Source organism: Eulemur rufifrons, chromosome 16, assembly GCF_041146395.1.
Source record: "Eulemur rufifrons isolate Redbay chromosome 16, OSU_ERuf_1, whole genome shotgun sequence".
Taxonomy (NCBI): Eukaryota; Metazoa; Chordata; class Mammalia; order Primates; family Lemuridae; genus Eulemur; species Eulemur rufifrons.
The window spans coordinates 90,261,566-90,289,201 of NC_090998.1; the positions used below are offsets into that span (position 1 = coordinate 90,261,566).

The following is a 27,636-nucleotide window of genomic DNA, read 5'->3' on the forward strand; positions in this document are numbered from 1 at the left end:
GTGGGCTTTACTTGCCAATCATATTTCAAATCTGATCACTTCTCCCAAACTCACCAAACCCTGCTGGGCAGAGCTGCCACCATGTCTCACCTGCACCACAGTAACAGTCTCTGCCCAGTTCCTGCCGCTTCCCTCGTCCAACCACAGTTGGTTGGACCTTCTTCTTTCTCTCTTTAATTTTAAGGCTGGCTGTGGCTTACACCTATAATCCTAGTACTTTGGGAGGCTGAGGCGGGAGAATTGCTTGAGGCCGAGAATTCAAGATCACCCTGAGCGACATAGCGTGACCCTGTCTCTACAAAAAATAGAAAAGTTAGCTGGGCATGGTGGTGTGTGCCTATAGTCCCAGCTACTTGGGAAGCTGAGGCAGGAGGATCACTTGATCCCAGGAGTTTGAGGTTCAGTGAGCTATGATGGTGCCACTGCACTCTAGCCTGGGTGACAGAGTGAGACCCTGCCTCTCAAAAATAAAAAAATTTTTTTTTTATTTCAAGTATAATATGCACACACAAATTACAGGTGTATAGATCAATAAATTTTCACAAATTGAACACATTCACTTATAGCACTCAGATTAAGAAACAAACCATTACCAGCAGCCCAGAAGTTTGCAGTCACAAGTCTGCTGATTTCTAATAGCATAGACTAGTTTTGCCTGTGTGGAACTGTATGCCAAGCATTCTATTGTGCCTGGTTTAAGTCCAACATTATGCTGTGAGCCAGAACAGACTTTTAAAAACAGATCATAGTACTTCACTGCTCAAAACCTGCAATGAATGGCTCCTGTGGTTACACTCCCAGTCAAACGCAGAGTAAAATCCAAACTCCTAACTGCAACTCCAAGGCCTGATAAAATCTATCCTGTGTAAGAAGAAATAGAGAGCTAATGTAAAAAGGAAAAAAGAAAAAAAAATCTATCCTGTGTTTGTCCCTGACCTCATCTCCCAGAGCTCTCCTTGCTACTGATTCCATTGTGGCTGCTTGGGCTTCATTGCTGTTCTTGTACACATGATCTTGTTCCATCCTCAGGCCTTTGCACTTAATGTCTCCTCTGATCACAGTGTCCTTTCCTCAGATGTCACTTGGTTTTCCCTTCACTTCATTCTGATCTTCAGTCACACATCACCTCCTCCAAGAGGCCTTCCCTGACCATTCTGTCTGAAGGAGATAAGCCCACTCCCCACTCTGCTTTTATTTCCATGAGAATACTTTTTGATGCCAAAAATTATGTTATATTGTCTTTCTTCTATTTCTAGAATATAGCTCCTAGTGGGGTCTTTTATTAGTATCTTGTTCATGTTGGTACCCTTAGCACATAGACAGTGCCTGGCCCAGAGTAAAACTCTTACTCATTCTTGAATGAATGAATATTATTTGCTGTAAGGGTGACTTAAATGACTGCCCCTTTCTTTAGCCCAACCATCTTCATCTGGATAGTGGAGAGTGGAATCCTCATCTGTATGGATTATACGAGCTAATATGCATGTAAGGATTTTGCTTCTCGGTTCTTACCTACAGGTGCCACCACAGAAGTGGGCAGTGCCCTCCATGAGACATGAAACTTTCTTCAGGCCGACTCCTGAATTCTTCTTCAGTCCTGGCAAGTTCAGGGGCCTGGATGCTCATGTCCAACAGAGGACACAAAAGGAGAGATGGGGATACCAGAGGAGGCTCCAGGAGTCGTGGGCTCAGTACCTGCTCTCTTTACAGCACCTATGTCAGGGCCGACCTTGGGGTGCCCACACCCACTCTGAGCCCATCTTTTGTACCACCTCCTTTTCAAGCACCTGTCTGCTCCCTCAGGGCAGTTCCTGGAAAGCACGTCAGGTACTCTGGTGTCTCAGTGATGGCCAGACTCACCCTGCCTTGGACATGTGCCAAAACATGGAGCAGCTGCTGGTTTGCTCCCAGGGAAAGTTGGTGCCAAAGGAACCTGTCATCAGTATGAGGTCCTGCCCCACCTCTCTGACCTTAGCCACCTCTCTTCCAAACCTCCCTTCAGCTCAGAGGCTACATTTCTGCCCCAGAGAGTTCCTGCCCCATCCTTCCAACCAGCTACTGAGAATGCGCACCTGGAAGTCCTGGGACTGCCCGCAAGAGGCCTGGGCACCAGGGGGTGAAAACCAGCCCATAGGCAGTGGGGATAGTAGAGAGATCCAGGCTCCAGAGTGGGTGAGCCAGAGAGAGAGCAGAGGCGAGGATGCTTGGGAAATGCAGGCATCTGGGGGGCAACTTCCCATAGCCTTTGGAATGGAGGATAATGCAGAGACTAAGGTCCTGGGGTATGAAAACCAGGGACTAGTAATAAGTGAAACTGATGGCGAGATCCTGACAACAGGGTGGGAGAAGCAGGACCAGATGGGAGTTGAAGATAGAGCCAAAATTCAGGAACTTGGGAAGAGAAACCCAAGGGAATCTGGAAGTAGGAATCCTCCTGAAACCCAGGCGCATATGGGAGAAAACCAAGAACACTTAAGATATAAAACTGATACAGAGACCCAAACACCAGAGTGGGAGAACCAGGGTAAGAATGGAGGTGAGGATGCTGTGGAGAGGAAAAACAAGAAACAGGCCAGAGGGGAGGATGAGGGAGAGATCCAGGCCCAAGGATTGGGGAAGCAGGGCCAGACTGGAGGTGAGAATGGTGGGGAGACCCAGATGCAAGAGTGGAGGAAACAAGACCAGATTGGAGGTGATACTGGTACAGGAATTCAGACAGAAGAGGGAAGAAACAAGGACCAGGTTGGAGGTGAGGATGCTGTGCAAACGTCATCATTCAGGAAGGAGAACCTGGGAGAAGTGAAAAAAGAGGATGGTGTAGAGACCCAGGCCCTGGAGTGGGGGAAACAGGAATACATTGGAAGTGAGGAGGTTACAGAGATCCAGACACCAGGGTGGGAGAAGCAGGATCAGGGTGGAAGTGAGAAAGCTTGGAAGACCCAAACATCTAGGGGAGAGAACCAGAAACTATTAAAACATGAAATTCAATTGGGGTGGGAAAACCAAGGCCTGGGAAGAGACAAGAATGCTGAGGAAACCCAGATAATGAGCAGGAAGAAGCTCAAGGAGATAAGAGAGGAGGATTGGGTGGTGATCCAGGCACCATGTTGGGGAAACCAGACACTGGTGGCAAGTGAAATTCATGGACAATTCGAAATACCATGTTGGGGGAATCAGAACCAGATTGGAGGAGAGCATAGAGCAGACATTCAGGCACCAGAGAAGACAGACCAGAGAAAGGATGGAGATGAGGATGGTACAAATACTCTGGCACCCGAGGCCAAGAACCAGGAACAATTAAGAGGTGAAACTGATACAGAGACCCAACCTACAGGGAGGAAGAACCAGGAGCAGTTTGGAGATGACAGTGGTACAGACATTTGGGCACTAGGGCCAAGAAACCTGAGAGGGGTTAAAGGTGAGGATGATAAAGAGACCCAGGAACATGGGGAAGAAAATCAGGGTCAGTTAGGAAATGAATTTAATGGAAAGGTTCATATACCAAAGTGGAAGAATCAGGAACATTTTAAAGGTGAGGATGGTACAAATACCCAGACATCTGAGGCAGAGAACTGGGGCGAATTAACAAGTAAAACTGATGGAGAAACCCATTCAGCAGGATGCAAGAAAAAGGAGCAGATTGGAGGTGAGAATGGTGCAGAAATTCAAATACAAGGGAAGAGAAACCTGAGTGAAGTTAGAGGTAAGGATGCTGCAGAGATCTGGGCACCTGGGAAAGAAAACCTTGATAGAAAGATGGTTTTGTCAGAGTGGAAGAACCAGCAGCAGGTGGGAGGTGAGACTGGAACAGAAACTCAGGCCCCAGAGAAGAGAAACCAGAGAGAACCTGGAGGTGAGGATGATGTAAACACCCAGAGCCCAGAGAGCAAGAACCAGGAACAGTTGAGTAGTGAAACTGGAGGGAGCCATTCACCAGGGAGGAGGAAGTGGGAGCAGAATGGAGGGAAGAATGTTGCAGAAAATCAGGCATCAGAGAAGATAAACCAGAGAGAGGTTGGAAGTGAGGACGGTAGAAAGATCCAGAGACTTAGGGAAAAGAACCAGAGACTGTTAAAAAGTAAAGTTAATGGAAAGAGCTGTTCATTAGAGTGGAAGAACCAGGAACAGATTGGAGGTGGGAATGATGAAGAAAGTCAAATACAAGGGAAGAGAAACCTGAGAGGAACCACAGGTGATGATGGTACAGAGACCCAGGCTTCTGGGAGAGAGGACCAGGGACAGTTAAGAAGTGAAATTGATGGAGAGATCCCAGCAGGAGGACAAGGATACCAGAAAGAGGGTGGAGATGAGAATGCTGCAGAACTCCAGGATATAGGGCGCCAGAGAAAATGCAGAGCTGAGGATGCTGGAGAGCCTCGAGCACCAAGGGGAGGAAGCAAGGATCAGGTAAGAGGAAGGGATATTGCCAGGGCCAGTCTCCAGGTTGACTATTCTGAGAGTGAGGGGCCCACAGGCAGGAAGCACAGCCCAGCACAGCCTCCAGCCTTCACTGGTTCTGGATATGGGGCCACGGAACTGGAACAGACAGTGGCTGTGAACAGTTTAGTCCCTGCTCTCTGTCCTGAGATGAAGCCTCTGGCCAGCCAGGGCACAGCCCCTGCCAGGCAGCACAGAGCAGGGGTCAGTCCAGCCTCTCAGCAGGGGATTCAGGCCCGACCTGAACCTCGGAGAAGAAGACAAAGGGACAAAAGGGTGGATGCAGGGAAGGCTTCCAGCCCCACTGGGCAGCCCTGGAGCCGCGTGCCCTCTGCCTGCCCCCCTCTTCTGTGTGGCCAAGCCCCTGAAGCTGCCACAGCTCTGGTGGGTGCTCTCACTGCTTTCACTGTCCCACCCAAGTGGCCGGTCCTGAAGAAGAGCAAACACCTGCTCCTGGAGTCCCTCATGAAGCGGAGGATTGCACACCTGAAGTGGGGCCTTCCCCGGCGGATCCTGGAGTCATATTTGTTGTTTCACTTCTTAGGATCTTGTTCATTGCCCCTTGCTGGGGTGAAGTTCCCTGGATTATACACAGCCCAGGAGCCCCAAGGGCAGCAGGAGAGGCATTGTGAGGCCCAGGACTCTGTGCCAAGCCCTAAGTCCCCAGAGAAGTTCCCGAGGGTTCAGCCCCCTGGCGGAAAAAGCTCAACAGTTCCTACACAGGCCAGAGCTCTGGAGAAGTATAAACCAGACAGGTCAGAGCCCAGGAATATTTCCACCCCGCCAGAAAAGCCCAAGAGAGTCAGGCCGCCAGGGGGCGGCAGAGACTCACAGGAGATCCAGGAAGCTGCTCCTAGGGCCAAGCTCCCTGCTCCCAGGAACCCCAGGCCCCCAGCAGAGTCCAGGAGCTGGTGTGGCCAAGAAAGCTTCCGAGAGCCTTCCAGTGAGAACAGAAGGGGCAGGAAAATGGTCAGGCCGGACGTCTCCCAGATGGCAGAAAGGCCTGCCAGCAGAGTGAGGACCTCATCCTCCAGGGCAGGCCATGACCCCTGGAGGAAGGAGTGTACATCTTGGGAGGCCTCTAAGCCTCCTAGACCCAAATGTCAGCAGCCCACATACTGGAAAAGAGGAAGCCTGGAACCTGCCACAGGCAGAGAGGCTGGGCAGCAGCCTTCCTCTGATTCCACAGAAACTGTCAGAGTCCAAGGGAGTTTCCACTCTGCTGCAGCAAGGCTGGGCATGACCCTTCTGAACAAGATGTCCTGGTCCCCACAGCTGGCCAAGCCCCATCACTCAGACACCCACTTAAGCCTGAGGGAGCCTGATCCTACCCTGCTTCCCAAATTGGGTGACCCACAAGCAGAGGAGGACAGCATTGGAGACCATACTGCTTTGGAGAGGGACCTTCAGCCACCAGGTCACTGCTGTGCTGGTGCCACTTTTCCCAAGACAGAAAGCCCCCAGGGTCATACGGCTCCTGGGAATTCACATGGGATCCGACAGAATCTACCAGCCTCCAGAAAGTTTGGTTTTATGAAGCATTTGAGGTTTTCTCTCTTCCACTGTGGCTTTTTTAAAAAATAGGCCTCAGCCCAGAGTCCTCAGGACACATCAGAGAAGGCTCGAGAGTGTCCTGCTCCCCCGGAAGCCTCTAATAAAATTGCTTATTTGGGCCCTGTGGGGTTCTGATTTCTCTGGCATATCTTTTATGGTCCCCACAGTTGGCCAAGCCCCAGCAGTAAGGCCCCAATCTGAGCATTTTGGGATTTGGGATATTTTGTGGGTAGGGTATAAGCCACTGCCATCCTGTGGTTTTGAAGGTTTAGGGAATGTGGGTCAGCTCAAGGTCACCTTCTAAACACCTCCTCTCTCGGCTCCTTACAGTGAGGTCCACTGAGATTGCTATCATGGTTCTGTTCTGCCCTAGTCCCAAGCTCATCCTGATTGCAGCAAGATACTCAAACAGCCTCAGCTGCTTTTGGGGAGGGGTGGTGATCTGCATGGGACACTATTATTCAGGTCCTTTTGGGTACAAGGAAGGGAGATGATCACTGTGCAGCTGTCCTGCTGGGGTTCTGCTGCCCAAGAGCGGACTTCATAGAAAAAACATCCCCACCTCTTCAGTTCTCACATACTGCCAACCATAATTATTTGTTGCTTTGCCTGGTCCACTGTGGGATATTGTAGAGCTAATCATTTGCTTCAGTCAAGTCTGAAACTTCTGAGCCAATGAGTATTATGTTTTGTGATAATTCTGTAGACCACTTAAGCTGGTAGAAACGGGATCATAGAGCCTAAATCAGTGAGTACTGAGGCTGGGAATTTAATTCAGGTTTTCTCCTTCCTCCTTTCTTCTCTCTCCTTCTCTCCCTTTTTTCCCTTCTCTCTTCCATTCTTTCCTTTCACTTGTCTTTCCTATTTAAAAAAAAATAATATTGCCTATAGTCTCAGCACTTTGGGAGGCTGAGGTGGGAGGATCACTTGAGCCCAGTCTGGGCAACATAGAAAGACCCTGTCTTTACAAAAAAGAAGGAGAATTAGCTGGGCGTGCTGGTATGTGCCTGTAGTCCTAGCAACTCGGGGGCTGAAGTAGGAGGATCACTTGAGCCCAGGAATTCAAGGCTGCAGTGAGCTATGATCATGCCACTGCACTGCAGCCTGGGCAACACAGCAAGACCCTGTCTTTAAAAAAAACCTAGTAAATAGATTATTATTTTTGTATTGTGATAAAATACACATAACATAAAATTTACCATTTTAACTGTTTTTAAGAGTATAGTTCAGTGGTATTAAATACATTCATAATGTTGTACAACCATCACTAGCATCCACCTCCATAACTCTTCATCTTGTAAAACAAATTCTGTGTCCATTAAACAATAACTTCTCATTCCCTCCTCCCCCAGGCCCAGTAGAATGGCAACCACCATTCTGCGATCTGTCTTTATGATTTTGATTACCCTATGTATCTCATATTAATGTAAGTGTAATCATACAGTATTTGTCTTTTCTGGCTTATATCATAATATCCTCAAGGTTCAACCATGTTGTGATATATGTCAGAATTTCTCTCCTTTTTAAGGATGAATAATATTCCATTGGGTTTATATTCATACCATATTTTGCTTATCTATTCATTCTATTTTTTTTTTTTTTTTGGAGACAGAGTCTCTCTCTGTTTCCCGGGCTAGAGTGCCGTGGCGTCAGCCTAGCTCACAGCAACCTCAGACTCCTGGGCTTAAGCAATCCTTCTGCCTCAGCCTCCCAAGTAGCTGGGACTACAGGCATGCACCACCATGCACGGCTAATTTTTTTTTTCTACATATATTTTTAGTTGTCCAGCTAATTTCTTTCTATTTTTAGTAGAGACAGGGTCTCGCTGTTGCTCAGGCTGGTCTCGAACTCCTGACCTTGAGCGATCCTCCCACCTCGGCCTCCCAGAGTGCTAGGATTATAGGCGTGAACCACCACGCCGGCCTATTCATTCTATTAATATCAACAGACATGTGAGTTGCTTCTATCTTTCAGCTACTGTGAATAATGCTGTTATGCATGGGGATGTACAAATCTCTCTTTGTGACTGTGCTTTCAATTCTTATGGGTATATACCCAGAAGTGAAATTGCTGGATTATATGGTAGTTCTATTTTAATTTTTTGAGCAGCTGTCATACTGCTTTACACCATTTTATATTCCCACCAACAGTACACAAGGGTTCCAATGTCTCCACATCTTCACACACTTGTTATATTCTGTTTTTATGATAGTAGCTATCCTAATGGGTGGGAGGTGGTGGGAGATGGTATCTCATTGTAGTTTTGATTTGCATTTGTCTATTGATTAGTGATGTTAAGCACTTTTCATGTGCTTATTGGCCATTTGTATATCTTCTTTGGAGAAATGTCTATTCAAGTCCTGTGCCCATTTTTGAAGCAGGTTGCTTTGAATTTTAGGAGTTCTTTATATATTCTAGATATCAGTGCCTTCTCAGATATGTGATTTGCAAATATTTTCTCCTATTCCATGGGTTGACTTTTTACTCTGTTTATATTGCCTTTTCCCCCCCTGAAATGGGGTCTTGCCATGTTGCCCAGACTGGACTTGAATTCCTGGGCTCAAGCGATCCTCCCAGCTCAGCCTCCTGAGTAGCTGGGACTACAGGCACATGCCACCATGCCCAGCTGATACTGCCTTTTGATGCACAAAATATTTAAATTTTCACGAAGTTAAATTTGTCTGTTTTTTTCTTTTGTTGCCTTATCTTTCCTATTTTTTAATTATACATGTCAGCCAGTCATGGAGGCTCATGCCAGTAATCCCAGCACTTTGGGAGGCCAAGATGGGAGGACCCCTTGAGGCCAGAAGTTTGACACTGCAGAGCTATAATCGTGCCACTGGACTCCAGCCTGGGCAACAGAGTCTCTAAAAAAATAAAAATAATAAGTAAAAGTCATACATGCACATTAAAGAGAGTTTAGAAGACCAGGTGTGGTGACTCATACCTGTAATCCTAGCACTTTGGGAGGCTGAGGCCAGGAGTTCAAGACCAGCCTGAGCAAGAGCGAGACCCTATCTGTACAAAAAAATAGAAATGTTAGTCAGGCATGGTGGCATGTACCTGTATCTTTAGTTACTTGGGATGCTGAGGTAGGAGGATCACTTGAACCCAGAGTTTGAATTGCAGTGAGCTATGATGAGGCCACTGCACTCCAACCTGGGCAACAGAGTGAGAGTCTGTCTCAAAAAAAAAAAAAAAAAAAAAAGATTTTAGAACATTCAGAAAAGAAAAATTAACCCTTAATCCTATCACCTAGTTAATGTTTTAATGTATTTTTTTCCTGTTTTATTTTACTATGGCACTTATATTGTGACAGGCAGCCTCTAAGATGGTTCCCAATGATCCCTACCTCCTGGTTTTTATGCCCTTGTGTAATCTCCTCTCCTTGAGTGTGGACTGGATCTAGTGACTCACGTCTAACAAATGGGACACAGCAGAAATGATGGAGTGTCATGTCTAAGATTAGGTTACAAAGACTGTAGCTTCCATCTTGGGCACCTGTCTTGCACTCTCACTTGCTCCCTGAGGGAAACCACCCTCCACATTGTGAACTGCCTTATGGAAAGTCACCTGTGGCAAGGAACTGAAGAGGCCACTGGACAACAGCCATCAAGAAACTGAGGCTGTCGGTCCAACAGCCTGCGAGGAACTGCATCCTGCCACCAATCATGTGAGTGAGCTTAGAAGCAGATCCTTCAGCTTAAGCCCTGGTGAGTCTTGGATGACCGAAGCCTCAGCTGACACAGCTTGTCTACAACCTCCTGAGAGACCTTGAGCAAGAGTCACCTAGCTAAGCTGTGCCTAGATTCCTGATCCACAGAACTATGATATAATAAATGTTTATTGTTTTAAAGTGCCAAATTTTGGGGTGTATTAGTTGCATATGGCTACTGTAACTAATTGATACAAACTTGGTGGCTTAAAACAACAGAAATCTATTCTCTCACGGTTCTGAAGACTAGAAGTCCAAGATCAAGATGCTAACCAATTTGGTGTCTGGTAAGGGCTTTCTTCTTGGCTTGCAGATGGCCACCATCTCCTATGTTCTCACATGGTCTTTCCTGGATGTGTGTGCAGAGAGAGAGAGAGAGAGAGAGAGAGAGAAGAAGAAGAAGAAGAAGAAGAAGAAGAAGAAGAAGAAGAAGAGAGATATCTCTTCCTTTTCTTATAAGGCCACCAATCTTTCTGGATTAGGTCCCAACCCTTATGAACTCATTTAACTTTAATTACCTCCTAAAGGCCCCATCTCCAAATATAATCACATTGGGGGTTCAACATATGTATTCTGGGGGGACAAATTCAGTCTATAGCAGATGTGGATGTATCTTTTTGAGGGTCACCATTCAACCCACTACATGGGATAATTTGTTATATAGCAATAGATAACTAATATATATACATAGTACTCCATTGTAATAGTTTGCTTGTCTGTCTCCTTAACTGGACTTCAGTTCCTTGAGGGCAAGGACTATCTCCTCTTGCTTACTTGTGAATCCCCTAGCTCCTAGCACAGTTTCTGGCTCTTTTTTGTCAAACAGAATAATACTTTGTCAACAGTTCAAAAGTATTAATATGTAGAATAATATTTAGTGCGGGTGCAGTGGCTTGTACCTGTAAGTCCCAGCTACTAGGGAGGCTGAAGTGGGAGGATTGCTTGAGCCCAGAAGTTCAAGGCTGCAGCGCGGTGATTGTTCCATTGCACTCCAGCCTGGGTGCCAGCGAGACCCTGTCTCTTAAAAAAAGAAAATAAGAAAGTAATGATGTGGAAGGTGTACATGATATATTTTTCTCTGAAAGAAAGCAGTTTACAAACCTTTGTACATTGCTGTTGTAAAAGTGTATAGTGAAAGACTAGAACATATATCATAATGTTTTTTTTATTTTCTTGAACAGGTTTTAATGCTATCTATATTTAAGAGATGTTGAAATAAATGTTAAGTTTGTTTATTTTATATAATTGTATATATATAATCTTGCATCTTTTGTACACTTAGCATTTTATTTATTTATTTATTTTTTTTATTTTTATTTTTTTTGAGACAGAGTCTCACTCTGTTGCCCAGGCTAGAGTGAGTGCCGTGGCGTCAGCCTAGCTCACAGCAACCTCAAACTCCTGAGCTCAAGCGATCCTCCTGTCTCAGCCTCCCGAGTAGCTGGGACTACAGGCATGCACCACCATGCCCGGCTAATTTTTTCTATATATATTTTTAGCTGTCCATATAATTTCTTTCTATTTTTAGTAGAGATGGGGTCTCGCTCTTGCTCAGGCTGGTCTCGAACTCCTGAGCTCAAACGATCCGCCCACCTCGGCCTCCCAGAGTGCTAGGATTACAGGCGTGAGCCACCGCGCCCGGCCCACTTAGCATTTTAATGGGCATTTTTCTGCATTAATATCTACTTTTCCCAAACACTATTTCATAATATTCCATCGAATATGGAACTGTTGTTTTCCAAAGTATTCTGCCATGGAGGGCATTTTTTTCCACTCAGTCACAGTGCCTCGAAGTGTGAACACACCTCTTGAACTTACCTTCTTCAACATTAACCAGTTGCTGGGCTCGTTGGTGCTAAATTAACCCCTGTTGCTTGATGGATTGTTATTGTTAATATATTTTATGGTAAATACAATATATGAACATTTATTCTTAATAAATGAAGAAATATTTTTTCTTTTTCATATTCTTTGTGCACTTACAAAGTGCCAGGTGCCATGCAGCCCTCTGTGAAAGCATATTTTATTTTATTTTATTTTTTTTGAGACAGAGTCTCACTCTGTTGCCCAGGCTAGAGTGAGTGCCATGGCGTCAGCCTAGCTCACAGCAACCTCAATCTCCTGAGCTCAAAGGATCCTCCTGTCTCAGCCTCCCGAGTAGCTGGGACTACAGGCATGTGCCACCATGCCCGGCTAATTTTTTCTATAAAAAATTTTTAGCTGTCTATATAATTTCTTTCTATTTTTAGTAGAGATGGGGTCTCGCTCTTGCTCAGGCTGGTCTCGAACTCCTGAGCTCAAACGATCCGCCCACCTCGGCCTCCCAGAGTGCTAGGATTACAGGCGTGAGCCACTGCGCCCGGCCTGAAAGCATATTTTAAAGGGACTGTCTTAGATTCTTTGAGAGAAGGGAAAATAATAATTGTAGCCAGGAATGGTGGCCTACAGCTACTCCTGCGGTTGAAGTGGGAGGATCGCTTGAGCCCAGGAATTAGAGGCTGCAGTAAACTGTGATTCTGCCACTGCATTCCAGTCTGGGCGACACAGCAAGACCCCGTCTCTAAAGAAAAATAATCATAAAATAAATAAATAAAATAATTCTAATTGCTTTTAGATAAAAATTCCTGAGATCATTTATTTTACTTTGTAAAAAGTAGTAGAAATAGATTGCTTCCTTTCCTTCCTTTTCCAAGGCTAATGACAGCTACTTTATAAATGCTTTCCAACTTTCGGGGTGGTGAAGACTAATTACTGCGGGCTCTAAGAACAAACCGCTTTAGGTTTAGTAAGACACGCTCCAGAGTCCCCGCGCCCACCGCTGGCCTCAGGGGTCGCCACTCACCAAAGATTGCCAAGTACTCAGCCCGCGCGGGCGCATTGCACACCGGCGCGCGCGTCTCTCTCCAAGTGCGCTTGCGCACAAGCTGCGCGGGAAACGAGGTCGCCTCAGCCGAGCACGAGCGAGGAGATGGCTGTGAGACCCGCGGCGGACCCTCCTCGGCCGGGGAGGCGCGAAGAGGCGGTGCTGCTCTTGGAGAGGGCTCATTACCGGCACGATCCACGCTGGCTGCTGCAGGTGTCCCCACGCCTCTGCCTGGCCTGCGCGCTGGAGCTGCTGCCGGGGCCCGGCGTGTCGGTGCGGGCGGAACCCTTACCCTGAAGACCTGGGCTCGGGTATTTCCCTCACCAAACGGGGCGTGGCCCGCGCCAGACCAGCTCCCCTGAACCCGACGCACCACCTTCCCTGAGGCTAAACCGGGCCCACCGCCTCATTTAATCTCCTCCCTCCATCGGCCCTGCCCCTTCACCCGGCCCAGGTGGCCTTTAATGTCCCACCTCAGCCCCAGTCCCTCCTGCAAGCCGCCCCGCTCTGAGCCCAGGTAGCCCCTTCCCAAATCGGCCTTGCCTCCTGGCTCTGCGCCTCCAATGGGCCTCTCCCTGTCCGCGCCAAATCTGGATCTCACCAAGTCTCGCCTGCGCGCCTTCCCGTCTTCTTGTCCCCTTCCCTCTCTCCGCCCTGCCCTTTGCTGTCCCGGTCTCCATTTCTGCAGGATTCAGCCTTAGCTCAGGCACCCTCCCTTTTTAGTCCCCACTCACACTGTGGGCAGGCACACGCGCGGTGGGCATTTGTCATCGCCTTCAGCTGTCTGGGGATGTAAATGTGGAGGGGGGGCTGCCTACTCTCTGTGATGGCAGGAATGGCAGGTGGAGGCTGCAGCCACACAGAACCAGGGTGAACGGGAAAACCTTTCTAGTAGGCAGAGCTGCCTGTTCCCCCAATGCCTACCCACCTTTGCAGTGAGGTTTTTGTCCATGGAGGGAGGCATCCAAGTAGAGTTTGGGAAATCAATTTTCTCTCAAATTCATGCGAGGGAAATGCATATCTTGGCGGGGCATGGGCTAGGTCAGCAGTTCTCAAATTTTTTGATCTCAGGATGCCCTTACACTTTTAAAAATTGTTAACTCCAGGCCAGACAGGGTGGCTCACGCTTGTAATCCTAGCACTTGGGGAGGCCAAGGCGGGAAGATCGCTTGAGGTCAGCAGTTTGAGACTAGCCTGAGCAACATAGCCAGACTCTGTCTCTACGAAAAATAGAAAACTTAGCGGACCATTATGGCACGTGCCTGTAGTCCCACCTACTCGGGAGGCTGAGGCAGGAGGATCGCTTGAGCCCAGGAGTTTGAGGTTGCAGTGAGCTGTGATGACCACCTCACCCTAGCCTAGGCAACAGAGCAAGACCTTGTCTCAAAAAAAAAAAAAAAAAAAAAAACAAAGTTAACCCCCAAAGGTTGTTTATGTGGGTTATATCCACTGATATATACTGTATTAGAGGTAAAAACAAAATTTAAAGATTTATTAATTCATTTAAAATAATAGTAAACCATTACATATTAACACAAGAAATTTTTTATTGTGTAAAATATACACAACATACAATTTACCATTTTAGTTCTTTTTAAATGTACAGTTCTGTGGCACATAAGTAATTTTAAAAATAACTATATTTTCCCAAAACAAAAAGACAGTGAAAGGAATGGCTTTGTTATACATTTTTTAAGTTGCTTTAATGTCTGGTTTAAAAGAAGACAGCTGTATTTCCGCATTCAATCTATTGCAATATCATATGCCATGTAGTCTTTGAAAAAACTCCACTGTACACATGTGAAAGAATAAGACTGTAAAAGGCCAAGAATATTTTAATATATGAAAATAATTTTGATCTTGTGCACCTCCAGAAAAGATTTTGGGCACCCCCAAAAGGTCCCCAGACCACACTGAGTACCACTGAACTAGCTAATGACCTCTGAGATTTCACTGAGGCCAGAAGTTCTGGGGCTGCTATGCTTGGACAGTGAATCAGAGATGAATAAGACAGTGTATTACAGGAGAAAATAAGGGAGCACATTACTGGGAATTTGGAAGAATGAACATGTTTGTGGTCAAGTGCAATGCGGGGTAAGGAGGGAAATTAGGAAAAGTTTCTTAGAGGGATGAGTTTGGAGGATAATCAGAGTGAAGGGAAATTGAAGGAGATGAAATTGGAGAGGCAGGCTGAGGTCACTTCCTTGAAGATATGAATCCAAGGTAAGGAGTTTGAACCTAAGCTGTCAATTGAAGGGGAGTTATTGAGATTTTTTGAGTAGCTCATTTAGATCATTAGCTTAATCTATTATGTAGGATGAATCAGCAAAGGAAAAACAGAAGACTTACAATAGCACAGGTTAGAGGCAGTAAGAGAGGCAATTTTGCCTTTTATTGAACACACTTTTCTTAACCTTAGCTCTTACCAATTGAAGAGGTGATGTAGTCAGTTGTACCCGTGTTCCAGTGCTATCCTCAGTGCTCACCCTTTCTTGACCTAATTTTGCCACTGTCTTGGGCACTTTGCACAGCTACTACCCAGCTCTCTGTATAGGGAAGTGTGAGAATTTGTGCCTACATTGAATAGAAGAATGTGTTTTCTCTACTTACCTCTGTCATTATGGAACCCTAGTATCACTTCCCCAGACTATTGAAGTGGAAAGAGCATGGACCTTAGACAAGATGTGGTTGGAGACTTAGATTTGAATCATTGGGAAAGTCTCCGAGCCTCAGTTGTCTCATCTCCAAAATGGTGATCATAATATCTGTTTTTGCTTGCTTCACCAACTTGTTGGGCTTAAGTGAGCTGGTGGACACAAGTGATTTGTGAAGAGTAAAGTGCTATATAGGTACAGGGCATTAGGAACCTTAGCTTATGTATAATCCTCTGTATGAACACAGGGATTCCCGTGTGTAAATGATGCCCTTTTCCATATTTGATCTCACCATAGTTGAAATGATCTTTCCAGTACCATCATGTAATTGTATTTTGAAGTTATAATTGTTTGGGTTCAGAATGGTTAAGACTTGGTTGCTATTGAATATTTTTCTTCATTTGCTTCCAGGTAGTGCGCAAGAAGCACGTGTTGTCCTGCTTCCGAGATGCCCTTGTGAGGCATACCTCCCTGGTCACACAGCTGGTGGCTCAGGACCAGAGAGTCTGCAACCACTTCATAAGCATGCTTTTTGGTGAGGTTAAAAGGGAAACTTGATATGAGTTTTGCATGTATAGGATGTATATTTGCTTTTGGGGTCTTGGAGAAATGGTCTTAGAAAGATGATTTAGACTTTTTTTATTGTAGCAGTTTAATTTATTAGCAAATTATTTTGTCATGATGATGTAGAAATGGCTCTTTTTATAAGACACATGATGCATTTTATGGTAACTAGCTTTCCTAGAGCTAAAAGGTTAGTAAAGTTGTGAAGATGAATATGGGAAAGCACGATCCTTCAAGAGTCGGGTCTATATAGTCTTTGCACAGGATTAGAAGGTCCAGAATGGAGGCTGCTGACTTGGGTGTTACCCTGATCAAGTTACTTTCCCTCTCCTGAGCCTTAGTTCCTTCATGTGTGAAGTGTAATAGATTAAGTTTTATCTGAGGTCCCTTTTAATATGACTATAATGTCTAATGGAATGAGCCCTTTTTGGGAGGAGGGCAGCTAATGTGTAGTGGGTGCTTTTCTGTGCCAGAGACTTCTTAGGCTTTTAACTGCTAAAACAGTCCTTTATGGTAGATAGGATGATTGCCAAGGCTCAGGGAGGTCATAGCTAACAAATGGCAGAGCCAGAATTGCACCCCAGGTCTATCACAGACTCCAGAGCACATGGTTTTTCTGCTACATCACATTGACAATCCTTACCTTTTTAAAGCCAGTGTGGGTCATTGAAAGTCTAGGTGTTTGATGCTGAGGGTAGAATTTAGCTGAGATACTGCTTAAAGCTGCTATTTGTCTTAGAATCCACATTGTGCCTTTGTGTGTCTATTTCTCTTAGAAGAAAAACTTAACCACCCCTTTCTTACCTTCCTTGCTCCAAGAACTGTCATGCAATGTGGAAGATGGGAGTGTAACAGACCTTTGTATTGAAGGTAAAGTGAAACCATATGTATCTAGCATTTGGAGCTGGGAGTATTATCTGGAATTACAGCTCTGGTTACTTGAGGCCTTGGGGAAATTGTCCATTTAGAGACAGATAAGCAGAACTCAATTAGTTGTCAATAATTAATTCTACATTTCTTTCTTGGGCATCTATTCTGTGCTAGATACTGTACAGGAACACATAGATGGATAAGACATAGTCCCTTCCCTCTAAGAATTTATAATCTGGAGAAGAGACTGACTGACTAGTAAATAAAATTAATGAGTGCTATCACAAAGGCATATATAAAACTCTGCTTTTTATTACATTTCATATTGGTTCATTGAAAGTTGTCTGCACACAAGTGGTGGTTAAAGCTGTTGAAGTGCATGGGTTTACCTACAAAGGGCTTGTAGAGAAAGAAGGCAAGAGCACTGGGATGGGAGGATTCTTGCAGAGAGAACGAGAATGAGAACTGTTCCAGTTAGGATCCAGTCAGGAAATAGAAACCATACCAGATGTTTGAATAGAAAAAAACTTTACCAAATTATTAAGTAGGTAACTGAAGAAGCAAAAAGAAAACAATCAAGTTTTCACAAAGGTAGCAATTACAGAAAACAGCTCTGCGGGGAGTTAGCTACGCTCCCTGCAAAGAGGTTTTTTCCTCCGATCTGGTCTCTCAGGCAGGGGTCATCGCAAAGGATGAAAAATATAGTAGGAAACAGAAATAAAAATATAAAGTAATGGCAATAATAATACACAGAGCCAAAGATATAGTTTATAAAGTAAAAGTTTATGAAAATAGATAAAGGAGGGTATCCGGATGGAAATATTTTACCCGCATCAAATATCTCCCCGACTGAAACTCCACACAGGTATTATATAGGGTACATACAGGCTCCCCGTTGCCAAGGGCAACGGGATTTTCATACTAACAGGCAGTTTGCTTTAGGGTCAAAGTCTCCTAAAAGGCTACTACAGATCCTTTAACTAACTCTAACTAGGGGAACAATGAGTTATAAAATCATCTTGGGGCAAACTTCTAAGTTTTATGATAAGGCTATTACTTTAGCAACAAACAGAGACATCTTGGCTCTGGTGATTGTGTTCTTGGAGACAGAGATGATCCCAGAAGTCAACATGGGCTGTGCTTTGTGTTAATTACTTTAACCTCATGATTCCATCTGGGCCCAGCTTGGGCATTAGCATATCTATCTGATTAGCTCTCATCTCCGGGGGTCCACCTGTCAGCAGCACCGGCAACCTTTGGTCCTAAGGGAGGCCTGCCTTGTCTTTCAAAACAGGTGAGAACCAAAGGCCCAGTTTACAGCTGTCTCCTTGAGATGCAGCTTCTACTGACCAGCAAGACGCCCTCCTGAGACGAGGCAGCTCTTGAACTAACACATTTATCTTTTCCTTAAGGCAAAGCCTTATTTGACTTCTGAAATCAAATCTTGTCTCCAGAAATACAGGGGGCATTTCTATAATTCAGTATTCTTAGGCTCAACACAGCTCCCACCCTGGGGCTGGGGGAACAAGGAGAGGAGCTTGGAATTGTTAAAACTTAGAAGTTTGGAGGAGGGTCCCCCATATGAAACTCAGACCTCTGAGGAGGGAATGCTAATTGGATAGTGCTGGTTCTGAGCTTGGAGGAGGGGATCCCATGGGGCTGGGACTCAGGCCTCTGAGGAGGGACAGTGACTAGATCTGTGGTCCCCAACCTCCAGGCTGTGGACCCGTACTGGTCTGTGGCCTGTTAGGAATTGGGCCACACAGCAGGAGGTGAGTAGTGAGCTAGCAAGTGAAGCTTCATCTGTATTTACAGCTGCTCCTCATGGCTAGCATCACTGCCTGAGCTCTGTCTCCTGTCAGAACACCAGCAGCATTAGGTTCTCACAGGAGCACGAGCCCTACTATAAACTGTGCATGCAAGGGATCTAGGTTGTGTGTTCCTTGTGAAAATCTAATGCCTGACGATCTGAGTTGGAGCTGAGGCAGTAATGCTAGCACTGGGGAGCAGCTGCAAATACAGATTGTCAGTACAGAGAGATTTGGCTGCACAATAACTGTAATGCACTTGAATCATCCTAAAACCATCCCTGCCCCTCCCTGGTCTGTAGAAAAATTGTCTTCCATGGAACTGGTCCCTGGTGCCAAAAGGTTGGGGACCACTGGACTAGATGATACTGGTGTCTCTAGGAGAGGAGGGATGCAATGAAGCTGGTTCTGAAAAAACTGCAAACTGGATTCAGCTGCTGGTATGGAAAGGCATTGCCACTGTTAGGGTAAAGAAATAAGGTGCTGGGTGTGGTGACATGTACCTGTAGTCCCAGCTACTTGGGAGACTGAGGAAAGGGGATCATTTGAGTCCAGGAGTTCCAGCCCAACCTGGGCAACACAGTAAGACCCTGTCTCTTAAAAAAAAAAAAAGTGTTAAAGTGATACTCATAGGAATAGGAAGCAGACAGGAAACCCATAGGAAACAAAAAGGAAGGAGCAAATCCCTTCTTCCTACAGCCTCACCATCTCTTTCTAGTTCCTGTTATCAGCTTCATGGGGTCCAACTAGCAAAGTAGAAATGTGGTTTGCAGAGTTCCAGCCCTCGTATCCTAAGACAAGGTATAGAAGGATGGGTTTGGAACTGAAAGCCAATAATAATGTAGTAGTAACGGTCTATCCCTTTGGCTACTTGGTGTCCAAACACCCTTTTCCACATATTTGAACTCCCATAGAAGAATAAAACCAGCTCTGTTTCTACCTAACAAGATATAACTATCCTTCATACATATACTTCATATAAACAAAGCCATTCTCATTCTATCTCTAATATAAGGAGATGAAAAGTTCCAATAATAATTGTATTTATTTCTGGAAGACAGTCATACTGTCCATTTCTGGGGCATGTTAATTAATTTTCAAATTCAGTCACAGTCCCATCTGAATATTCTGTTATGTAAAGACTAAAGTTTTAAGCTAACCTCCACCACAATTGTACAAATAATAACAAGGGAGAGAGAGAAGAAAAAAATAGTTAATATATACAAATATTTACACATGCAAAGTTGTTATAATCTTCATTTTCATAACTGGTCATAAGGGTATAGTTAATATTTATAATTTCTTTCTTAATGTTACCCATTCTAGGCATTCTGTGCCCTCAGCCAGGATCTCAACGGGTCAGGGTTTTTACCTGGCAGGTAACCCAAACCTTCATTCCTGAAAGATTAGAATCTTCAGTGGCTCTGCCTTTTTTTGATTGCTGAAGTTTTTCATTAGCTATTACCATTGAGCATGGAAGTGGTAAGAGGCACCCTAGAGAATTCCTGGTTTCAGGCAGTCCTCCCTGCCCTTACTGATCGTAGCAACCGAGTTTCCCCTGGGTATTGGGATCAGTCACTCCAGGTAGTAGAGTGACTCTTTGTCTATTGGTTCAATGGCATGAGGAGCTCAAAATGGCCAGATAATAGTCACAACTTTTAATGCAATGAAACCATTGTGTGTGCTGTGTCCTCTCATGGAAGCATTCTTAGGATCTAAGACCTTTAAACTAGCAGAGTTCAAACTTGTGGGGATAGGATACATTGTGTGCTGACTTGTGTACCCGCCACCAGAATTTATATGTTGAAGCCCTGACCCTCAGTACCTCAGTAGGTGAGTGTGTTCTGAGATAGGAGGCAATTAAATTAAAACGAGACCGGCACCTTCTGTTGATCGCCGAATCAAAACAAACACCACATGTGAGATAGGGCCCCATCCTTTCAGAATGGTGCCATAACTGAGTCTTCCAAATGGTGCCACAAGTGAGTCTTTTTTTTTTTTATTATTTTTATTTTTTATAATTTTTTTTTAGTAGAGACAGGGTCTCGCTCTCGCTCAGGCTGGTCTCGAACTCCTGAGCTCAAACGATTTGCCCGCCTCAGCCTCCCAGAGTGCTAGGATTACAGGCATGAGCCACTGTGCCCAGCCACAAGTGAATCTTTATAGGCCATCCCACATTGTGTTAGGCCAGTGGTTCCAGGTGATGGAGTATGGGATAAGAGCAGTGAATTTCATGGGCGTGAGTGCATTGCTGAACTTCTCTTGTTGTGAAATAAGTTGCTTGGTCAAAATGATGTTGTGCAGAATGCCAGGACAATGAATAAGCCATTCTGTAAGTTTACAGATGTGTTGCTGGCAGAAGTATTATGGTTTGGGAAGGCAAATCCATATTCTGAATACATATCTATTCCAGTGAGGACAAACCTCTGTTCCTCCATGATGAAAGGAGTACAATGTAATCTACCTGACACCATGTGACTGGTTGGTGCCCTCACGGAATGGTGCTGTATTGGGGACTTAGTGTTGGTCTCTGCTGTTTACAGGTTAGGCACCTGGCTGTAGCCATAATCAATTCAGCTTTGATGAAGGGAAGTCCATGTTGCTGAGCCCGTGCAGAGTCTCCAACCCTGCCACCACAGCCACTGTGTACATGGGTCTGAGAACTTCCTCTGTAGTAGACGTTCCGTAGGGCACATTCACACAGGACACAAATATCTTATATTACTACTTTATGCTAATTCTGAAAGATCTATCTTCCTCTCCAGGCTTCAATGTCACCAATCTTCTAAATTCTGTCTTTCCCAAGTCCATGATCATCCAGCAAAACAGTAGCAGCTGCCCATAAATCAATATGATCTGTATCTACTTCTGACCATCTCTCAGTATAGGCAATGTGGACAAACAAATGTACCACTTCAAGTTCTGACCATCAGGGGGGATTTCCCTTCATCATTTCCTTCAGGGCCACCCTTGAGTAGGGCTGTAACCCTGCAGCCAGCCACTTGTGGTTGATGCCAGTATAGCTTGCAGAACCATGACCAGACCCCAAAAACTTCACTGGGATGAGGGCTCAAGAGGGGCCAGGTGCAGTGGCTCACGCCTGTAATCCTAGCACTTTAGGAGGCCTAGGCGGGAGGATCACTCGAGGTCAGGAGTTCGAGACCAGCCTGTGCAAGAGGGAGACCCTGTCTCTACTAAAAAAAATAGAAAGAAATTAGCTGGACAACTAAAAACATATAGAAAAAATTAGCTGGGCATGGTGGTGCATGCCTGTAGTCCCAGCTATTCGGGAGACTGAGGCAGAAGGATTGCTTGAGTCCCAGAGTTTGAGGTTGCTGTGAGCTAGGCTGATGCCACGGCACTCTAGCCCAGGCAAAAGAACGAGACTCTGTCTCAAAAAAAAAAAAAGGGGGGTTCAAGAGGGAGACTAAACTGTAAGGGTGGAAGGAGAAGGACTTGCCCCTTCCTCATGGTTCCTGTTTGATTTTAGCCTGCTTCCTCCTTCTGTGAGTGTTATCCAACAGTGCTTCCTCACCCTGATGTGGCAGAACCTCCCCATAGCAGCTGCTAAGTCTAGTTTTCAGCTTTTCCAACCTTGCAGAGCCAGTCTTGTCTCCACGTGTTGTCAAAGATACCAGCCGAAGCACCATAAATGATTGTATGGAAGGGTGAATTTGGAGCTGTGAGATGATATTGTAATAGTTGACACAGGAACTCACTCAAAATTCTTCTTCCTAGTATATAAAAGAGCAAACTCTGAGGAAGGAAAAAAGTAGAGATTATATAAAATAGTAGTTTTCAACCTTGGCTTCACAATAGACTCACCTGGGGAACTTCAGAAATATACTAAAATTTTATGTTTAGAAAAGTAAATATATATAAATATAACCACATTTACTAATATATTTAAATATTTAAGTATAAAATATATTTATATATTTAAAATATATTTGTATCTCTTCACATTTAAAAATATGAAGATGCTTGGGCTCTTTACCAATTGGTCTGAGGTGAGACTTGGGCATTGTTTTTTTTTTTTAAAGCATCCTAGGTGATTCTAATGTGCAACCTGAATTGAGAACCACTGATATAAACAATGAGGAAGCCAGAAATACTTTAGTTTGGATGTGCACACATAGTTTAATGGGAGAAACAGCAAAGAATAATACCAATTAACTAAAGCACATCACTGTCCTGCACTGATTGGAGTAGGAGGGCTCTGAAAGGTGGATTCCGGGTCGGGGTGTCTTCCGGTCAGTAATGCTATTTCATCTGCTCAGTTCTTGTCCACCTCACAACGCAGCTGAACCTAGAGCGGACCATCCATTGCCTTCTGGATGAGTGCCACAAACAGGTAAGTAAATACCTGTGGGTTCTTGAGATCTCTCAGAATCCTCAGATGTCAGAGCTGGGCCAGTAGCTCTGAGTAGATGGGGAGATTGAAATCCAGAGAGGAAAAGGAACTTGCCTGAGGCCACCGAGTTGGTGGCAGAGCCAGAGCTAGGGCCTGGATCTACTGATCCGGCTCCAGTGATCTTTGCAGCTTCCTTCCTTCCCCTTTCAGTCTCCCAGATGCTACGTCCATGCGCTGAAGTCCCATCTTTCTGATATAATCGTCCCATGGCCCATTCTCTGTGACTTTCTAAATACAATACAGATTTCTGTGAGGAATTTATCAAGGAAATATGTTCACTATGTCTTGCTTTGTCGATTTCTTTTAATTTTGAATTGTATATATTACTTTGTACTGAAGGCATTTGCTCTTATTTTTTTTTTCATTATTCTGTTTTTATCCTGTTTTTTTTTTCTTTTCATTTTTTCCACTAAGTCTTTCATAGGCAGGCATTTGCTCTTATCAGCAGCTGAGGTAAACATTGAGTGGGTTTGTTTAACCTGCTATCTTCAATGTCTAAAAATATCAAACAGTAGCTTCTGTATTGTGTTTAAGATTGAGGAATAATATCAGAATCACTTTTTATTTATTTTACAGAAGAAAGACAAATCTTAATGCCATCAAAAGCAATGTTTAATTATAAATTATGTTTAAATTATATCATCATTATTTTGCATGTGATTAATAAATCAGATTGAATTTATAATTATATATATCAATTCTTATCATTATGATGATGCCACTTAATATTTGTTGAGCACTTTCTATATGCTAGGTACTACTGTGTTATATACTGCTTTATATACAATATCTCATTCAGTCTTATCAACAGCCCTGTAAGGTTGGTACAATTATTATTTCTCACCAGAGGAGTTAAGAGCCTTGCCCAAAGTGGTACAGCTAGTCAGTAGAAAAGGTGAAATATATACTACTGACCTCTCCCTGTAAAGCATCCAGCATAGTGCCTGGCACACAGCTGTAGTAATGATGATAATAATAGAGTTTTTTGCATTGAGTCAGCATTCTGTTTTTATGACATTCCCAACTGTCAGCGTCTAGTTTCTGGTTCTATAGGAGGCAAAATATGCTAATTTTAATTCAGTTTAACAAATATATACTGAGCTAGGTACTGAGGACTCTGAGACGAATTTGACTCAGTCCCTTTCTCCTGGGAGTTCCCAGTAAAATGGGGGAGTTGGACACTTCGCTAAAGAAGCTGATTGCTTATTGTGGTGAGATACATGAACGATACGGGTTGGTGTTGGCAAGATCAATTTTGGTAGGAGATCTATCCTGATCCCAACTGATAGAGTGGAATATGTTCACTTTCTGTAGCTGTGTAACATGCCCTCTATGCGAGGCAGCTTGGCCACCCTGACCCTTCTTGGCAAGTTGGTGGACGCCATCCCTGCTTTGGCAGATGAGCTTGTAATGGAGCATGGTGAGTAACCTGAGGGAAGAGCTGCCACTACCCTTTTACCTGTTTTGATCACACTGCCACCTGGATGGCTCATTCACTGGGAAGTCATTACTTTCTTGTTCTAGCCTTCAGTTTCCCCATCTGCAAAATGTGCTCTGTGTAGGTCAATTTGAAAAAGGTCAGTTTCTTGACGCTAGTCTTGGGCTATTTCCATTCATTCTTTAAAACAAATTAAATATCTACTGTGAACCTTCCTTTTGGATGCCAGGAGGAATTAATTTTGGAATATAGAAGTACTTTTTACTATCAGGGAAAGGCAAATAAATATCTCACAGAAGATTTATCCAAGGGTAAATCACTTAACTTCTCTAAGCTTGGCTTTCTCTTTTGATTAAGCATCTAGAAAACATTTATTGCGGGGGATAACAGAGAATTGCCATTACTACCCCATTGGGGATAATAGTTTGGAGTTTCATATAGCAGTTGACATTGTGAGACTTCCCTTGGCTCCTTGGTTGTTTTCTGGACAGGCAGCCTGACGGAACATCTGTTGAGAGGGTTAGTATACCCCAACGAGGGAGTGCAAGCTTCTGTCTGTTACCTTTATGGGAAGCTATACTCCTCACCAAAAGCAGCTGAGATACTTTCAGGACATTTCCGAGAGAAGCTTTGTCCCCTCTTCCTTTCCACTCTGGACGGTGCCCAGACAAAGGAGCTACAGATCAACTGCTTGGGTAAGACATGGGGCTTGAGAGAAAAGGGAGAATAAGTTTTTGAGGCTTTGCTAGAAAACTAGATATATTGGCCTCTTTAGTAGTGGGGAAATCTGCTGGTTTGCAAAGGGTAGAAGCCACAATTTTGGGAGAAGAGATGCACAGACTGTGTGAAAGATGTCTCTCGGGTTGGTGTGGCATCTTAAGAACATTGCCTTTGGAAAGAAAAGAGGAAGGAAAGTGGCACAGCAATTTTTCTGCCTCCAGTCTTTACTGCCTGCCCTGGTGCATCCTGTACTTGCTGTCAAGTTAATCTTCATGCTGTAGAGCTCACATCCTGTCACTTTCCTAGTCAGAAAATCTTCTTGGCTTCTTCTGTCCTCCAGGGTAAAGTCCAGGTGTCTTCATCTATTTTGTGCGGCTGTAACAGAATACCACAGACTGGGTAATTTATAAGGAGGAGAAATTTATTGGTTTATGGTTGTGGAGGCTGGAAAGTCCAAGATCAAGGGGCCAGCATCTTGCAAAAGCCTCCTTGCTGTGTCATGGGGCAGAGAGGGCAAGAGAAAGAGTGAGAGGAAGCCAAACTTGTCCTTTTCTGAGGAACCCACTCCCATGATAAAAATCCCACTCCAGTGATAACAGCATTAATTCATTCATGAGAGTCCAAACCCAAACACCCAAACCCACAATCCAAACACCTCCCACAGGCCCCACCTCTCACCACTGCTACATCGGGGACCAAGTTTCCAACACATGAACTTTGGGGGAGGACACATTCAAACCATGGTACTGGGTTTCTCTGCTTGAGGCTCTTTAGGAACCTCCGTATACTCTTTTAGCCTCTTCTCCTGCTATTTCCTTACATAAATACATAAGGTCTATCAAGTGCTTCTGAGCAGGGAGCTTTCATATTTTGGACAGAACAGATGGGCACTATGATTGGTGACCAGGTGAGGGCCTGTTATGGAGCAGAAGCTATGGGGGGAAAGCATAGACTATGGGTGACATCAGCTTCTTTTCACAGTTTGGGCCAAGAACAATCCAGCCACACATAATCAGCCTTCTTTCTGTACCAGGCCCTGTGCTGGGCTCTGGGGTCACAGAAATGATCAGACCCAAGATCTAGCCTAGGGGGCTCACAGGCCAGTGTGGAGGACAGACATGGACAATTAGAGTGCAGTGCAGTGAGTGCTGTCATGGAGGTGCACAGCAGAGGGTGGGAGCAGGAGATAGGAGAGGCTTCCAGAAGGAAAGGATGCCTGGACTGAGTCCTGAAGTGTGAATAGGGATTGGAGAGAGGGAAAGGAGGAAGGCAGAAGCAGGGGCCAAACCACAAGCCATGAAGCAGCCTGTGTCTATGGTAACTTGGAACAGGGTGCAGCAGAGGGAAATCCCAGGTGATGGTACTGGGAATTCACATTTTAAATGCCCTCTTCTCTGGAGCCTTTCCTTCCCCCTCTTTCCTCTAGCCAGGTGTGCGGTCACATCCTTTGGACTCTTCAAGTGCTGTAGATCTTATATTCTGTTACATATCTTTATTGAATCCCTGCTATGTGTCAGGAACTGTGCCAGGTGATGGATGATATGGTGAAACTGACATCATTCCTGCCCTCATGAAACTTATAGTCCAGTGTGGTAATCAGGGCTGTGTTTGCCTTGCTTACTGTTGAATCCCTATACCCTTAGGCCTAGCACTTAGTAGGTTCTCACTAGATCCTTGTGGAAGAGAGCTGGGCTGCAGAAAGCAAATTGGTGCTTAAGGATTCTAACCATTCTTCATCTCTATGGAGACATGAAGAGGTTTCTCTGGAGATGTCTGAGGAGCTATCTTGGGTGCCTGTGTTCCTCTCTCCTTACTTCCCAATCCCTTTGTTTCCTAGGTTTGCTGAGGCAGCTGCTGAAGTATGATCTCTTTGTGTCCATGATCATGAACAATTCTGCACTGGCAGAAGGTGCTGAGAGTACTTCAGGACCACCAGGAGAGACCTCACTGCCTTTGGTGCTCAAAAAGGTAGTCAGTTGTCTTGTGCTTCCTGGTCTCAAGGTTCAATAACAAGGGAACTCAAGTGCTTCCTGGGCCCTGTCTTCATCCCCCACTCCTTCTTTCTGGGATTTCCAAAAGTGTTTTCTTACTGGCCAAAACAATATGCTATTAGAAGACTCAATGTAGATTTCTTTTCAGTTGTAAATTATTTATTTATTTATTTCATTTTCTGAGACAGAGTCTCGCTCTGTTGCCCGGGCTAGAGTGCCGTGGCGTCAGCCTAGCTCATAGCAACCTCAAACTCCAGGGCTCAAGCAATCCTCCTGCCTAAGCCTCCCAAGTAGCTGGGACTGTAGGCATGCACCCACGCCCGGCTAATTTTCTTTTTCTATTTTTAGTTGTCTGGCTAATTTCTTTTTATTTTTAGTAGAGACGGGGTCTCACTCTTGCTCAGGCTGGTCTTGAACTCCTGTCCTCAATGGTCCTCCCGCCTCGGCCTCCCAGAGTGCTAGGATTACAGGCATGAGCCACCATAACTGGCCTCAGTTGTAAATTCTTGTCTTTGCATCTTCCCCGTCACAACTGGGCTTCCTGAAAATGGAGAATACATCCAGCAACAGAAACAAAGCCACCTCAGTTGTTTTAGGGATAAATTTCT

The 27,636-nt window shown here is 44.8% G+C and overlaps 2 protein-coding genes across 2 annotated transcripts in view; both read left to right on the forward strand.

Annotated features, from left to right (window-relative positions):
- Positions 1-2,250: 2,250 nt before the first annotated feature.
- On the forward strand, positions 2,251-5,294 carry LOC138397346 (trichohyalin-like protein 1). The gene is given in 2 exon segments (XM_069491267.1): positions 2,251-5,200; positions 5,203-5,294. Coding segments are annotated over 2 exon segments (3,042 nt in total).
- A 7,346-nt stretch (positions 5,295-12,640) lies between these two features.
- MEI1 (meiotic double-stranded break formation protein 1) overlaps positions 12,641-27,636 on the forward strand; it is a 62,631-nt gene continuing 47,635 nt past the window's right edge. Inside the window, exons 1-7 of the mRNA XM_069490622.1 lie at positions 12,641-12,842; positions 15,635-15,758; positions 16,607-16,657; positions 22,746-22,819; positions 24,194-24,299; positions 24,809-25,012; positions 26,875-27,005. Coding sequence (XP_069346723.1) covers positions 12,675-12,842; positions 15,635-15,758; positions 16,607-16,657; positions 22,746-22,819; positions 24,194-24,299; positions 24,809-25,012; positions 26,875-27,005 — 858 coding nt within the window. The 5' untranslated portion in view covers positions 12,641-12,674. The remainder of the gene's footprint in view (positions 12,843-15,634; positions 15,759-16,606; positions 16,658-22,745; positions 22,820-24,193; positions 24,300-24,808; positions 25,013-26,874; positions 27,006-27,636) is intronic.